General features: G+C 37.8%; 1 protein-coding gene across 1 annotated transcript in view; it reads right to left on the minus strand.

Moving 5' to 3' along the window:
* Positions 1-15,091, minus strand: part of TENM1 (teneurin transmembrane protein 1) — a 251,593-nt gene that overhangs the window by 138,417 nt on the left and 98,085 nt on the right. Inside the window, exon 4 of the mRNA XM_010569145.1 lies at positions 8,930-9,168. Coding sequence (XP_010567447.1) covers positions 8,930-9,168 — 239 coding nt within the window. The remainder of the gene's footprint in view (positions 1-8,929; positions 9,169-15,091) is intronic.

The following is a 15,091-nucleotide window of genomic DNA, read 5'->3' on the forward strand; positions in this document are numbered from 1 at the left end:
TCATGAATATAATCTAGTTGCTTTCTCACGCTTTTTCCATTGTTGCTATTATTCATTTCCTAAGACAGCAGTTGCACGTGCTGCAGAGGGTACGTCACAAAGCAAGGACTGAATATGTAATGCACCTTTTTCCTTACTGTATGTCTTTTCCAGATTACATACAGTATGCATTTTGTCATCCATTTGCACCAATCCAAATAGTTTGCTTGCTTTGTTTTCCTTCAGGCTGGGGAAGTGCTGTTGTTTTTATAGTTCGTGCCAAGCTTGGCAAGCTAGCAAAACTATTTGTATGTATGTTCCACAGTCAGTTTTGTCCCTGAGAAACACCAACTGCATTGTAGAGATGATGGTCTCTGCCAGCCTTGGACTTCTAGCCCGTGGGAAATGACACAGGATACTGGTAGACCAGCTTCACATTAAACATGTGCAAGACCAAGTGTTTGAACAACAAAGCAGATTGTTATGAAAATAAGGTCTACTTGAATTCAACTGAATGACTTCTATCACTGCAGAAACCTGGTCATCTTGCAATCTTAAAATCAATCTGATTTTCATTACATTAGCTATAGCTCTTGAGAAATTACCTTCAGATCCAGGTATCCCTCTGGTAATAACCAGACCACATACACCAATAAAGCCATTAGTTCTTAGAGTTACCATTTTTAGAAGTTAACTGCAGAGAATAATAAATGTTTATTTAGCAGACATGGAACCTTACCTTGCCTCTTCATTATCTGTGATACTTTTCTTTTACCTGAGGTATACATAATTCCTACAAAGCTTGTGTTTCCTACAACATATGTACATCCTGTTTCAAATATACAGGTATTTCACCAAATAAGATTAAATAAAACTTTCAAATCTCTCTCAAATCTCTTTAGAAATAAGTAGGCATGTACTGAATTTCATTAAAAAGCTCCAAAGAACTTCTCTTTTGAGTCATTCTCTCTTTGATTTTTCTAGTGGATTTCTGGCTTTTGCTTTCACCCTTTCACACAAAGGGGCACAGCAAATGCTGTCGAATTCAACGGTGGGTCACAATGTCATTTCCCACAGCATAAATCCATTTGTAAGATTCTCAGCTGTATTTCCCCTGTGTAGTGCCCAGGTATAAGACCCTACACCACAGACCAAGTAGAAGATGATACCACCATTCTTTCCAACTTAGGACTGGGCTGGGTAAAAAGGAGGGAGATTTGCTTTCTGATGAAGGTCTCTGCCCTTCCCTCAAAGTTCAGCCTTCCAGACTGATATTTACACAAAACCACCTTGACTGCAGTACTTTTGCAGGCTGGCTGCTGACTGACAGTACCAAACCCCACCATTGTGACTAAAGATGCATTACTGGATGCACCTCAAGTTCCCACAAAACACAAAAAATAGCCTTTGAGGTTTGATGACTACGCTGGTATTACAGAAAAAGCAAAAGCTACTTTGGCTCTGCCTAGCTGGCTCCAGAAAAATTCTGCAATCAGATACCCTGTATTCTGCAGCACCTAAAATACCTCAGCTGCTAGTAGGGTGTGTAAGGTCACCGGTGAACTGCTACAGTTTCAAGCAAAACCCAAGGATTACCAGGCAAGTGGAGATTAAACAGCTCAATAGCAGCATCAGTATGCTTCACAATTGCAAAATTCATACTTTAAGCTAGGAGGGGCTGTGGGGAGTCACCAGGAGCATCAGCCGGTAACATCCCCTCATCTGGGCCTCACCGAACCTCTCGTCTAAAAACTGAGTGCCAACATTCTCCCTGCTGGTAGCAACCGCACTTTTTTACCTGGCATTCTCAGACTTCCAACTTGATTTCTCTGTTTCCTTGGTTCTTCCATCCTACTGCAAAGCTCATCTGAAAAGATATTCTTTCTTGGCTTGCTTGAACCTCCAGTATATTCCCCCCTCTATCATTACATTATTAGTTTGCTCTGTGTTACTTATGAGTTGCACTCTGCCAGGAGCAGAGTTGTACATTGCTTTTACTGAGGTGATCTGGAGGCGGGAAAATATATCTGAAGGCAAAATTTGACGCTCTTTACGTAATGTCTGGAGATAGAGGTTACACGATGGATGCCACCATACCTATATTTCATTTATATTTTATTAGATAGCCCTGTTTAATTCAAAGTTTCAGACAAAATTGTAATACAAAAGTGGACATACTTTTTTTTTTTTTTTTAAACGACATGCATTATGGATGTTATTGCAGATGCTAAATTTGGAGGAGTCTGTAGTCAGTGGAGCTGAGGAGGCTGGAGGATGCCACAGGAGTATGGTGAAACTAAACTTCTTCCTCAGTCACCCTGGCCTGACCAGGCTGCACAGTGGAGCTGCTCAGGGTAACTTCAAATGACCTCTCTCTTGAATATAGAAGATTGCACTTGTAGTACAGAGCTTTTCTTGGCTAATTTATTATGCTTTTTAGGTAAAAAAATAATTATTAGGTATAAAACATGCCTCTTCCAGAAAAAAAATAAATTAAAGGCCTGTATCTTCTACCCTTCCCATAAAATTCCTTCATGGAACAGAGAGATGAAAAGCTAGTGTGACTTTATGCTGCCTAAGGCATTTTTCTCTATCCAGAGGCAGGTTTTTGGTTGCTTCACATTACTGCTGTAAGTGAAACCAGTTGGGCCCTGATTGGAACCAAAGCTTGGGTCTTTACCTCTGAAGTAAATGGCACAATTGCTTATTTTGTTCAACATTTAAATAAAACAAACTGATGCTTTCAGATAAACTAAATCAGTCCCCGCAATTCCATGGCACACTCACGTAAATATTCACAAATATATAAGCTTTTTTTTTCAGAACTCGCTTTGTAAACTGGATTAACCTGCCATCTGCTCCGAAGCCAATGATCTAATTTAATTTATTCTTATCTACCTTCTGTGTAAGCACAGCTTGTCAACTCCTGTGCTACACGTTTGGCAGAATACGAATAAGAGGCTTGGCTCCAGTGCAAAAGAGACTCTCAGTAGTGAGGAGATGTCAAAAAAGTCCTGTGCAATAAGTACTTATCAACCTGCACGACGAACTTCAGAGGACAAAAATCCTACAAATGCAAAGTCTCTCCAAATTGCTGACCTCCACTAAAGGCTTTTGTTTAGCTTTCTCTGCTGTTTCCAGTTATTTTACAAAATCTCAGTAGATCATCCCCCTGAAGCCTAGACTTTAGAAGAGCTGTAATAGAATGTATATCAGCAGCTGACTATTCTTTCTGCACCTGCTCTGACCAAGTGCCAGAAAATTATGTCTTTTCTATAACTGCTAGCAGGTTCTGCTTACAAAACTGGATTTCACTGTGGCATGAAGCCACAGGTGCATCAGTGCCTCAGTTCCAGTAAAGGTGAAGCAATGCAAAAATAGCTGAACACAAATAAGAGTTCTGACCCTGACCTACAGAAGAGGTGTTCTTTTGTAAGCTCATATTGTAAATAAAATGCTATGTCATTCTGCTCTAACGAAATTTGAAAATTTGAGACTGTTAATACGTGATTCAGTCTTAAGAATTTTTTTTTTTTTTTAAATCCATATTGAAGTAGATAAGGTATTTTGGACGTTATATGGCCTTTTATGAAATAAAGATTTTTCCATATATTTGTTACAGCCATCTTAACTCTCAAGCACTCTCCTCTTTCTCAAGCAGTCTTCTCTTTATACCTAACATATTTTTACACCTGAGAATAGAAATATCCCCTCCTCTCCTGCAATCCTCCTGCTGGGATGTATAATGACTAGCCTGGTTTCATTTTTCACTACTGAGCCACACGTTAGACTTAGGAACAAACAAAAACCTAATCTTAGACAACAGTACAATGTTGTCAGGCTTTCTCCTTGGTGTACTTAAAGATTTGTGACAATATCAAGTTCGTCAGTATGACCCAGGCTCAGAGAGAGCAGACACCACGATTTCCAGCTGTGAAACCCTGAGGTACCTGTCCCAGGGAGAGCTGTCCCACTAAGGACTTCAACAACATTTCAGAGTTGCTCATCTGCATCACAGCTTTTACATATACCTGAAATATTTAGCAATGCTTACTACACCATGATATTCTTCAGTGTGGAATCAGCTTATTTTCCCCTTGAGCCTTCTCTGCATAATTTCTAGTTCTCAGAGTTAAGGATTTCTATTTTTTCCTACTGTTTTGTATTGTATAAAGCTATGCAACCAATATTATGAACCTATGCACTGAGATACATAGGTCCCTAAAATTTGGCCTGGCCTTTCCCAGTGTTGAAACCATCACCCCTCTAGCTTGTACGCGGTGTGAGAAATGACAGGTCACAATGGCAGACAGCAGAGAGGTTTTAATTTCCTCACTCTCCATATGAATATAATTTAAGACTCAACACCCATCTCCAGCGCATACTCATAAATAGTGATAATATCATGAAGGATAGGGACAACTTCATATTCATACTTGAGAATTCATCTGTATATAAAATAGTCATTTTGTAGTCAGGGATGGTTAAATCTAAGAACATGGGATGCAATTTTCAGAGGCACTGAACATTTGCATCTCCTGCTGAAATCAATAGGAACCGTAGGAGTTCAGCACCTTTGATCAATAGGACCAGTGATTTGCAAGTCCAAATCAGCTGCTGATAAAATGGTAAGGTATCATGGAAGCAAAATCCTACTTACTAATGGGCTAAAAATAACTGACTAGATGAGCAGCCACATCAAACTGTGTATTGTACTTAAAGAAAATGGTGTGGTGCTGAAAAAATTACAGAAAAAAAGATTCTATTTCTCATTCTCTCTCTTGTATTTGCCTTGTTTACTCTTAAATTTTTGATCAAATTTCTTCTTCAATTGCTGATGGCTTCTTAGGTTTTTATTACAATGAGATTAAAAAAAGAGAATATTTACTATACCATTCCACAATGGTAGCCTATTTTATACTCTTTATAGCAACACAGACCAATAGATGAACAGAGACACACAACTATTGACTGCATTGAATCAAACAGATACGTTCTTGTCTTTCATGTGATAATCTGGAATCTACATTATAGCCTTTGGACATCAGTATGTACAGAGCATCTGCTAGACCTCATCTTACTTACCAGATAAAATAAACTATTTATAAAGTATTACAGAAATTTCAGTTTTCTTTTCCATACTTTCCTTTTGCAGGGTGCCATCTCTGCAAATATCTGAGCCTAGACTGGTGACACGGCTTCAGCTCAGTCCTTTCAAACACCTCATGCCAGAGAAGTATACATCAACCCATAGCCAAGGATTTATGTTTCTGTTTTATGATCAAAAATAGAAAAACTTTAAGGTAACTGGATTTCAATAATTTTACCTCAACCTTTTTTTTTTTTTTTTTAAATTTGAGCATTCATTTGCATAAATCTTTAAAAAACACAGAGCTCGCATGACCTGCAGGCACAGCGAGCACTAGCAGGCAGCTTTTGCCCATTTCACGTTGCTGTCTGAAAAGCAGATAACTTGTTTTCCCTAGTGAGCCTTTCATTCCACCAGCAATCTCACCGAACGCTCTGCCCACTTCCCACAGCCCTGGCCAGGCTCTCAGGAACCGCTGGCGAAGCTGCTGCAGCCCCCGGCGTGCGGCTGACATGCCCCAACGTCACCTCCTTGGTGGGTGACCCAACTGCTCACCTGCCTTACTGCCCTCTTTGGGGGCAAATTCAAGCAATTGTGCCCCAGATTGCCATGAATGCATTACAGGTCTCAACATATAAGAAAGTACAGAAGAAAAATAAAAGTATATATGCCTTTATTTGATAGAAAATAATTCAACACATTTACAGTGTGGAGACCAAACATCCACTTTACGAAATGAGGTTTTTTGGAGTAACTACTATGACTTTAGAACCTATTCACAGAAATTACTCCTGTTGAAGTGAAAACATCTGTTTTACTTGATAAACTAAATATTATGACTAAAGATTTTCAATAAATCAGCTGTTACACAACCATTTACAGGGTTCTATAATTTCCTTACTGCCCATATAATAGTCAAATTTATTTCAGAAAGGACCAAATAATAAACATGGTGATTATAGGCAGAAGTGGAAACACAGAGAAAAAAATATTTTTTTAAACTGACTACTAGTTCAAAGGAGAAAAAAATACAGTAGAAGTATTGTGTTCTCAAGTATAAGCTTCTCTATTGAATCTCACTGATAACAGGGAAAGACTGAAAAAATAAAAGAACAAAAACATTTTGCTACTTTACCTTTTGATTGAAAAGAAATCAAAGCTTAGAGCACTCTGGCACAGGTCTCAGTTCGTTACAAATATAAGAGCCACTTGCAAATTTTTTATCTGGAATAAGCTTTGGGTTTCCAAGACTTTGGGAATGTTCTGACTTGAGGCTGAGGTTTGGGCCTATTTTTAACAGTAACACGTAGCTCATGCGTCTAACAGCAGTACGAGAGATTTGAGAAAGCACATTTAAGTTATTAGATAAGGGGAAGAAAAAGCTTAATGTTAAATTTTGATCTACATTCATTTGGCCTGAAACTGCAGCTCCTTATAAGTTAATGCATGCTATCCCATAAAATACAATGATGAAAATAATTTTGCCTTTACAAAGTCTCCCTTATTCCTCCAGCAGCAACCACTGAACTGATCCCAGGTTAATTTTGATCCTGAGATTAGTTTTGCAGTTTGGGCGCAAGTCTGCAGTCACTGCTCAGACATAATTCCCTCTGACTTGAAGAAAACCTGCCTGGAGTGAGGACTGAGGGACCTGAATCATGGTAAGCAAAGACAAAATACTTGGGGGAATGAATTTTAAATTCAGAATGTCACATACAGTCTGATTTTGTATATTCAACAACTCTCATTTAAAACATGCACACTTAAATTTTTGACGTGAAAAGATATGCAAATATGAAACCCTACAGAGCAAGTGAACTCTGAAAATAGTTTATATGCTATTATTCATACCTAACAAAAGGGAAGAACTAAGGTACCTGACTCATAAGAACAGGCCATGAACTTATTTAAATATTTAACCAACCAGAAATGGGAAGTGTGAACATTAATTTAGAATAAGCTAACTAATACTATCTGAATCTGCAGGAAAGTTTATGCAACTGAAAAATTTCTGGGGCAAACAAGAGCAAATAATGGCATCTTGGAAAATTTTCTGAATTAGAATTCCTGGTTCAGAGATTTATATTTTGCTATAGAAAACACAACTAGAAATACTAATAATTTATAAAATACAAAGACATCTTCATTTTACCTAGTTCTGCCCAACTAATGAAAACATGTTACACCTTTATGTTATCAGGTTAAGATAAACAGAGACATGTCTACAGGAAATTCATATAGAGCTTTTTAATTCATAGTGACATGGAATGCTCACAGCCTTCTCAGGCTGATGACATGCAGCAGTATATCTCTAGAAAATTAAAAAATTTTCAGTGACAGACTGAAATCTAAGCAGGGATGAAACAGGCAGTGCTTCATCCAGATAAAATCTAAATGGTGTGGGTGGGATATATATGTAGCAAACAGATGAGGCTGCAAAATTTATACAGCCAGTCCTAACTGAGGGCATATGCTCACCAGCTGTTATATAAATCTGCAATTAATGTAGCTTACTAGATCCTCAGGTGCTTTCAAATAATCATACACTAGAAATGATCAAATCTGCTTTCCCATATGCATTAGATGAGGATGTTAGAAAAAATCCCTCCTGATGAGCATCTTGCTGACAGTAACCAGAACTTTTGTCACTATGGGACCAAAAAACCCAGTGGAAAACAAAAATGATTTTCACTATAAAGACATTTATTCAGAGAATATAGAAAATCAGTGGCCACATATCAGTTTGGAGGTATCTGTACTTGTATCCCTGTACAAGTTTTACCAAGTACAAACCAGTATTTCAGGCAGACCCAGAGTTATTCCCATTCAAGCTAAAAGATGTTGCAGATAGTCTGGCTCCTGCTCACCTGTGAACTGGCAACTAAATCAACAAAACAAGAGTGCGTGTGAGAAAGTGTGTCACACAAGCAAAAATTAATTACATTTCCCTATGTTTACAGAAGCCACAGTCGCATTCTAAGATTCTACATAACAAATGCTTTGTAGTATTTTCAATTCAGATCGAAAACCCAATGCGCTAATAAATGTTCAGCCAAAATGTCATATAGTAAGTCTCAAAGACTTGCTCTCCAATGTACGATTGTAATCACATTGACTCCAAGCCCACCTCCAATGTAACTATCTTCCAAAAAAAAAAAAAAAAAAAGGAACGCGTTTCTAGCTACTCTGATAAATTCTTCCAATCTATCATGGTACCAAAATTGCACAGTTAGGTACTTACAAAGATGAGTTTGAAATTAAGAAACTACACTTCGATCTATGTAACATTTTTCTGAAACATAAATTCAATAAAGGGACAGCAAAACACATCTTAGAAAACATGGTGTAAAATACTACATAGTTTTAGAGCTAGCTGTCATTCTAGCCAATGATGTACGAATTAAGAGGAAAAAAAATGAAAGACTTAAATTGCGATCTGACTGAAGAAATGAAATAAAGATAGCAAGGCAAAATACAATTAATCGTTATCAGCCTTTTCTGAATAATCCTTTAAGAGCAACAATGTTGTAAGGCTTAATATGAAAATCAAATGTTTAATTTAAGGAAAATATCACAGCAATTAAAATCAGTAGGAGTCCTCTGCTAGTATAAACATGTCATCTTGAATAATATTTCTTTCTCTACTAGACAGTATCAAGGTTAACAGAGTAGAAAGTTAATGAGAATTCCATGTTGTATTCAACCTCTGGCCAACCTCGCATTTTGTTCGCCAGAATTTACAAAGCACCCAATGGCAAACATTGTTAGCAAACCGTGATTTGTATTAGTGTAAAAGCAAGCAAGACAACAGAACAGAAAAGGTAGAGAATAATTTAGCAGAGAAAAGAAAGAGAGGCTTACCAATAACATAGGCTAGCAACAACGCCAGGGTAACTGTAATAGCAGTAGCACTCAAAGCAGTGCACTTCCAGTTGCAACACCTGTAAGGTTTGTTAAAAGTGAAGGCAGGTCTGGAAAAGGTACTTCTAGGAAGAGGCCTAGGAGGTGGAGAGTAAACAGTATTGGATGTTAAAGGATAGTTCTGACTGGCTGCGCTGAAGATAGCTGAAGACCCAGATCCATGTTTAAATAGGAAATGCCTACGAAAAGAAGACAAAGAACCATGTTGTAAAAACCACTCTGTGATTTAAGAAGTGAAAGGAACTATATAAGCACCGTGTGATAAATACTGCATATATCCACAGAAAATATCAGAGACAGGAAAATGTGTAAATACACATTATGAATAGTTTTTATTATTTTAATTGTTTAATTATGAATACACTCTGCATTGGAAGTTTTTCAACCACACTGCAAGACTTCCAACAATTTTTTAGTGAAACAATGTAACGTAAATGAATTCTAAACTATCCTCCCAGTGGTTCAGCGTAATGGTGAGGAAAGGTTATTTCTCCATACAGTACCTGGGGGTCCTCCAAGACAAGCAGCCCCTGTGTGCCCCGTTACACGGGTGTGCCTGAGACATGGCAGTTTGTTGTCAGCAGTACCCACTCCATCCACAAACACACAACTGGGTTTATCTCACCAAGAGTACAAAAGAAGTGCAGAAGCCACTACCACTCTGATAGTTATTTTTACTATGGATTCTCTCCAGAATATAGGAAATAACAAGAAATAACAAAAAAGAAAAATAAAAAAGAGAAAAAAGAAAAAGAAAAGAAAAGAAAAAGAAAAAAGAAAAAAGAGAGAAAGGTGGCTACTTAGTGGAAAATGTACAAGGATAATCCATTTTGAAGGACTGTAGTTACTGTATAGGCGAGTACAATTTCTTCAGTATTCTTAATTGAGCTATTTTGAGAGCAGTTTTTCTTCAGATGCTTTTGCCTACTGTGGTGATTCTCAAACATACTAAGAAAGACTTCATTTGGAGAGCTATTTCAGCATATTTTGGAGGACTGATTGCCTTCAAGAAAAAATAGCAAAGACCTACATTAGCACAAAAAAAAAAAAAAAGATACAGAAACGTGCCTTGCAGAACAGGCTCTGGTGCAGAAACATAGAGTGGTTGTTTATAGGAAGATGGATGGTTTTCAGGACTGGCAAGTGCTCTCCAAGAGAATTTTGGAGCAGATATTTAATTTTAAACAATAACTTACTGTGCTACGTGCTCAGAAATTGTGGCAACAAAGGACACATTGAAGGCTGACCATACCAACTACATATTCTTTTGGAAACACCAACTTTCTTTGGACCTTTTTTCCTTTGTTTCATGTAAGTGAGCAAGCTTCTTCAGCGCACTCTTTTCTGACAGGCGCACATCTACATCTCATGCCATAGCATGCACCCAAAGAAGTTTAGAGCACCTCGGTGTTCCTCTGCCTCAAGCCATAAGGTCTGAGCTGAGAAAGCAAGTGAAGGGGCACTGATACTACACAGCTTGGAAGAATAAGGACTGCCTTGGCCACAGGCAAGTATTGTTGTAGCCTGAATCCTTGTAGCCTTTCTGTCGAGTACCCCGACTCAGGAAGGCATTTCCCAGAGAACAGTATTCAACTCTCCTGAGCTTGCCAGCTCTTTGCTTTGGGAGCCACTGACCCACTTGCAGTTCAGGTGCTTTGAACTGTGCCCCATTCACACGAGCTCCCAGCTGAGTAAGAGCATCTGTGACTGTTGCTGCCGTTGGTTCCTATACAACCCATTTCTCTGCTCTTCCATCAGCTGAGAGCATGCAAGTGCTCTGCGGACCCCAGGCAAGCACTACAGTGCCACTTGTGCTGGGGGTGCGAGTCGCCCTCAGTTGTTTCTGCCAAAATTGAAGCAGGATCTTGCATTTGGAATCACATGGCACTATGACGCCTGCAAGCCACAGACACGCTTCACAGCTGCAGTAAGCTGGCCAATGTTGACATGGTCCAGAATCTTCCCAATGACAAATGTACCTTTACACCTTCGGCAAGGCACAAGACACGTTTTTGAATACATATATGGATCAATCAATCCATGCTGGTAGAATTTCTGTGATGGATTCACAGCGGGATGTACACAGGATCAACCACTCAAGAGTATGAAACATGATTATACTGTGACATTTGACTGTAAGAATGCTGTAAATACATGTTCCTGAAAAGGTAATTTCTAAAATGGTGTAATGAGTATGATATTATGTATTTCCATTAGAAGATTTTAAAAGTAAGGTTACAGTTCTCAAAATGCCAGATTATAGAAAATAAAAAGTTATTACAGAGCAGTTTTATCTTTTCAAGGGCCTTTTATTCAGGCAGTTACATAAAAAAAGAAGGTAAATGAGAATACCGGTTAGCTTGCATTACAGATTACAGTGCCTACATATCAGGAGTCTTTTGACAAACTATGAGAATGAAATTTTTGTGTTGCTTATGTTGAGTACTAGTTATTCCTGCTTCATAGTTATTATCCCAGTAAACAGCACTCAGACAAAAAAAGGACAACTGAATCTGAGTACAGCATCCTGGCATTATATTAGACAACAAATTCTGGTTTTCTTTCCCACTGACTTTCAAAATTGTAGATATATACATTATATAGACGGCAATGCTCTGAACATGTTAATGTTACCTGTAACTATCTTAGTTCGAAAATTCTAAACTCGGACTATATAAATCTGCTTCCTTCATATCAGGCCACGAGAATACACTTGGTTATTTTCACTTCAATGCTCCTTTGTCACACTTGAAGGATTTTGCAAGTATGTGAAGCATACCTTACTTTGCAGTCAGCAGTTAACAAGATACATAGTCACATAGACTTCTGGTAGGAAAGAACATCACGGCAAAATTCCTACTGATATTCAAGGAAGCAGAAGCAGAATCACCATATAAAACAAGAAAAGTGTTATTATACATAAGCATATACATATATAAAGTATGTATACATATACACATACAAATAATATATATATATATATATATAAAAGCCCAGTCAATAGTTCCTTACTTGCTTTACATTTTCACGACATAATGACAAAAATCTACTTATCTGATAATTTCCCATTTAAATTTTTTGGAAATTACAGCAAAATGGCCTGATATTGGCAGTATTGATTGTCCTTTATGGTGCATAGCTCAAACATATCAGAGGTAAAGGAAAGGAAATGCTGAACTGAAAGTTATTATTAAGGCTTTAACAGCCTTGCAATCAATAGCCAGGAATAATTTCATTCTCTTGCACAGGGATTTATAAATGTGGCTTCATAGCCTGATGGTAAAATGCTAGTCTGCAGAGGGATTTCCTTATTAGCAGAAGAGTGCACAGAAGCTGGATCCAGCTCACACCCTTTTAGATAGATGATTCCGTTCACACCGAGGAGAATTTACATAGGTCTAACTTGTAATAAAACTGAGATTCTGAAGCAATGCTACACTGAAACTGAGCTACCAGTGAAATAACGTTGAGAAAATGTTAAAAATCACAATTGTTTATGCCTTCCATTTTTGGGAGAGTATATTGAGTACCCGAAGACATTTCTATAGAATTTGAAAAACACTGGTGGCACAAAGACAAATTTCCAAAGCTAGACTGCGACTATGTTCTCATAAACTCAGACGACTCATCTGTCTGAGCACACCACTGTTCCCACAGGACGTTAGGACACGCTAAACTGTTGCTATCAATTCTATAAAATCAGGTGCTCTCTCTAAAGAGCAAAATAATAAAAAACTGAAGTTCAAAAGTTTAGATGTGACTGCAGCCTGGCGTGTGCTTTAATATTTGATCTAAGAGAAAAGCTAAGGCTTTTTTTTGGTAAACTGGGAACACAAGAAAAATCAGAGAATTTATAAGCATGACTGATAAGACTGCTTGTTCCGAGTGAGGAAATTCTGAATGTTAACAAAACCATCAAAAACATCCATAAAGAAGATGATAATATTCCCTTAAAAAGAGAAATACAGGACATAATCTCTAAGGCATTTGTTTGTGAAATAGAAGTCACTTAATATTATTACACTGATAATTCCACTACATAAATAAATATTAAAGGCTCAGTAATAATTTCACATATAAAAGAGGCAGCTGGAAAACATTCCCTCTTTAAGGTAACCACAATGTCTGTCTGCCTATCTATCCATCTGTTCATCTCTACAAATGTAAAACATTTGAACTTTGAATCCTCTCAAGTGAAGTTAACGGGAAGAAAAAGACCCTACCAGACTCACAAATATCAGGGTGGGGGAAGGAGCGGGGCGGGACCAAAACCCCCAAACACCCAACAAAACCAGCAAAAGCCCCAGTGAGCTCCTCTATCTACATTCAGCTCTTTGTCTTCTCTAAGCTCCTCTAGCCACCCATCCAGCATGGCACACGGTGGCTAATGAAGCAGAATACGTACTGGCTGATCAACAGCTAGCTCGAAACCGGCTACGCCGACATGCCCAGTAAAGAGAGGAGGACTGAGGGAAGGGAGTTAGTGGGGAGTTCAGGTGACAGAAGGCATGAAATTAGACCTCTTAGTCCTGCTGATCACAGAATAGCTTGCTTTCGGTAAAGAAGCAGTTTCATGTGGTTCGTCTAAGTGCTCTTGTTCATCCTCAAGAGGAATGGCATATAACTCCAAGAGTGCAATTCATACAAAAATGATGAATTCTCAGCTAGGAGAAGATTAGAGAACAGGAGTTCATTTCTTTCTTTACACCCTTCTCTATCAGGTCGTTTTGTTATGTACTTTTGGCTTCTTATCTGAAATGGTAATTTAAGACTTATAAAAGGTACACGTGAAGCAATATCCCAACTGAATTCATGTGGCTGTAACGTAATACTATTACAGAAACCAGATTAACCCCACACAGAATTCCTTAATTAAATTCTGAGAAAATATTTTTATATCCCAGAACTGTAGTAATGTCCCTCAACTTGTCAAGGGCTTGGTATCACTTCAGTAAGTTCTATGCATTTACCCTGTGCCTAGTGTCTGTAGGTCTAGAAGTCCACCTTTATTTGTACCTGTAACATGTTTTCTTTCCATTTCCATTAAAAACTACAGGTTTGTAAGAGGAAAAAAAGAAGAACAAAAGCAGATTTGAAAGTGAACCACCGGGTGAGTTAGTAGAAACACAAATCTTGCAACAACTTGGCCAAAAAATTAGTCTGCATTTCTCCTGGATAAACCAAGTAGGAACGCATTTGTACTTGTATGTGTTTCACATTCAAGAAATTGTTACCTAAAGTGTTACAAATTGCTGCATAGCTATGTGATAGGAAAACTAAGATGTCTTCAGTTAGATAATTTAAATTTTTCAATTTCTTTTCAAGTAAATTCTCTAACTGCATATAATATATATAACTGTATATCTACACCGATGTTTAAGTAGGCAATTGAAGTAATTCTTTTAGATGTTAACAGAAGTGCAGAGGGAATTTTTAAGAGACATAGTAGCTGAAACATAAGAAGGATGCTGATTTTTGGCATAACCAGAAAATATATAAAGACGGTAGCCAAAAGGGATTTGGAACTGATACAGTTGCCCATCTACTATGGCAAACACCACCATGAACCCATTTTTACGTGGCCCTTTTAAGTCACTCAGTATTTCCTGTGACAGTGGGAAGAAACAGAAATTTGCTCTTTCCTGATTTCCTATCCATCTTATTCTGTACCCAAAGTGGGAGGGGAAAAAAAAAGGAAACCTCTAAACTTAGATACCAATCAGAATATGGACCTCTGTTTATCAATCTCACATACAGTACTCCGCAAACTATATAGTATAAAAACAAGACAGCTATTCTAAAGTAAGTATATAGTATAAAACCAAGACACCTACTTGACAACAAAGATATATGCACCATACCCTCATCTTGAAAACCAACCCAGGAAAACTGTATGTGAATATAAGACATGACTTATAATTATAGATAGAATCTGGCCTATAATTTTATCTACCTTGTTTCACCTTTTCGTGCACAAGAACTGTAGGAACAAGAATGCTCATGGGTGAAAGAAGAGGGAAATGGCCATGAAAACTATTTACCTGATTTATTTTATCATTCTATTTTTACATGTCTAATTGAAATACATTTGAAACCCCCTAG

The sequence above is a fragment of the Haliaeetus leucocephalus genome, unplaced genomic scaffold, assembly GCF_000737465.1.
Source record: "Haliaeetus leucocephalus isolate CR32 unplaced genomic scaffold, Haliaeetus_leucocephalus-4.0 Scaffold262, whole genome shotgun sequence".
Classification (NCBI taxonomy): Eukaryota; Metazoa; Chordata; class Aves; order Accipitriformes; family Accipitridae; genus Haliaeetus; species Haliaeetus leucocephalus.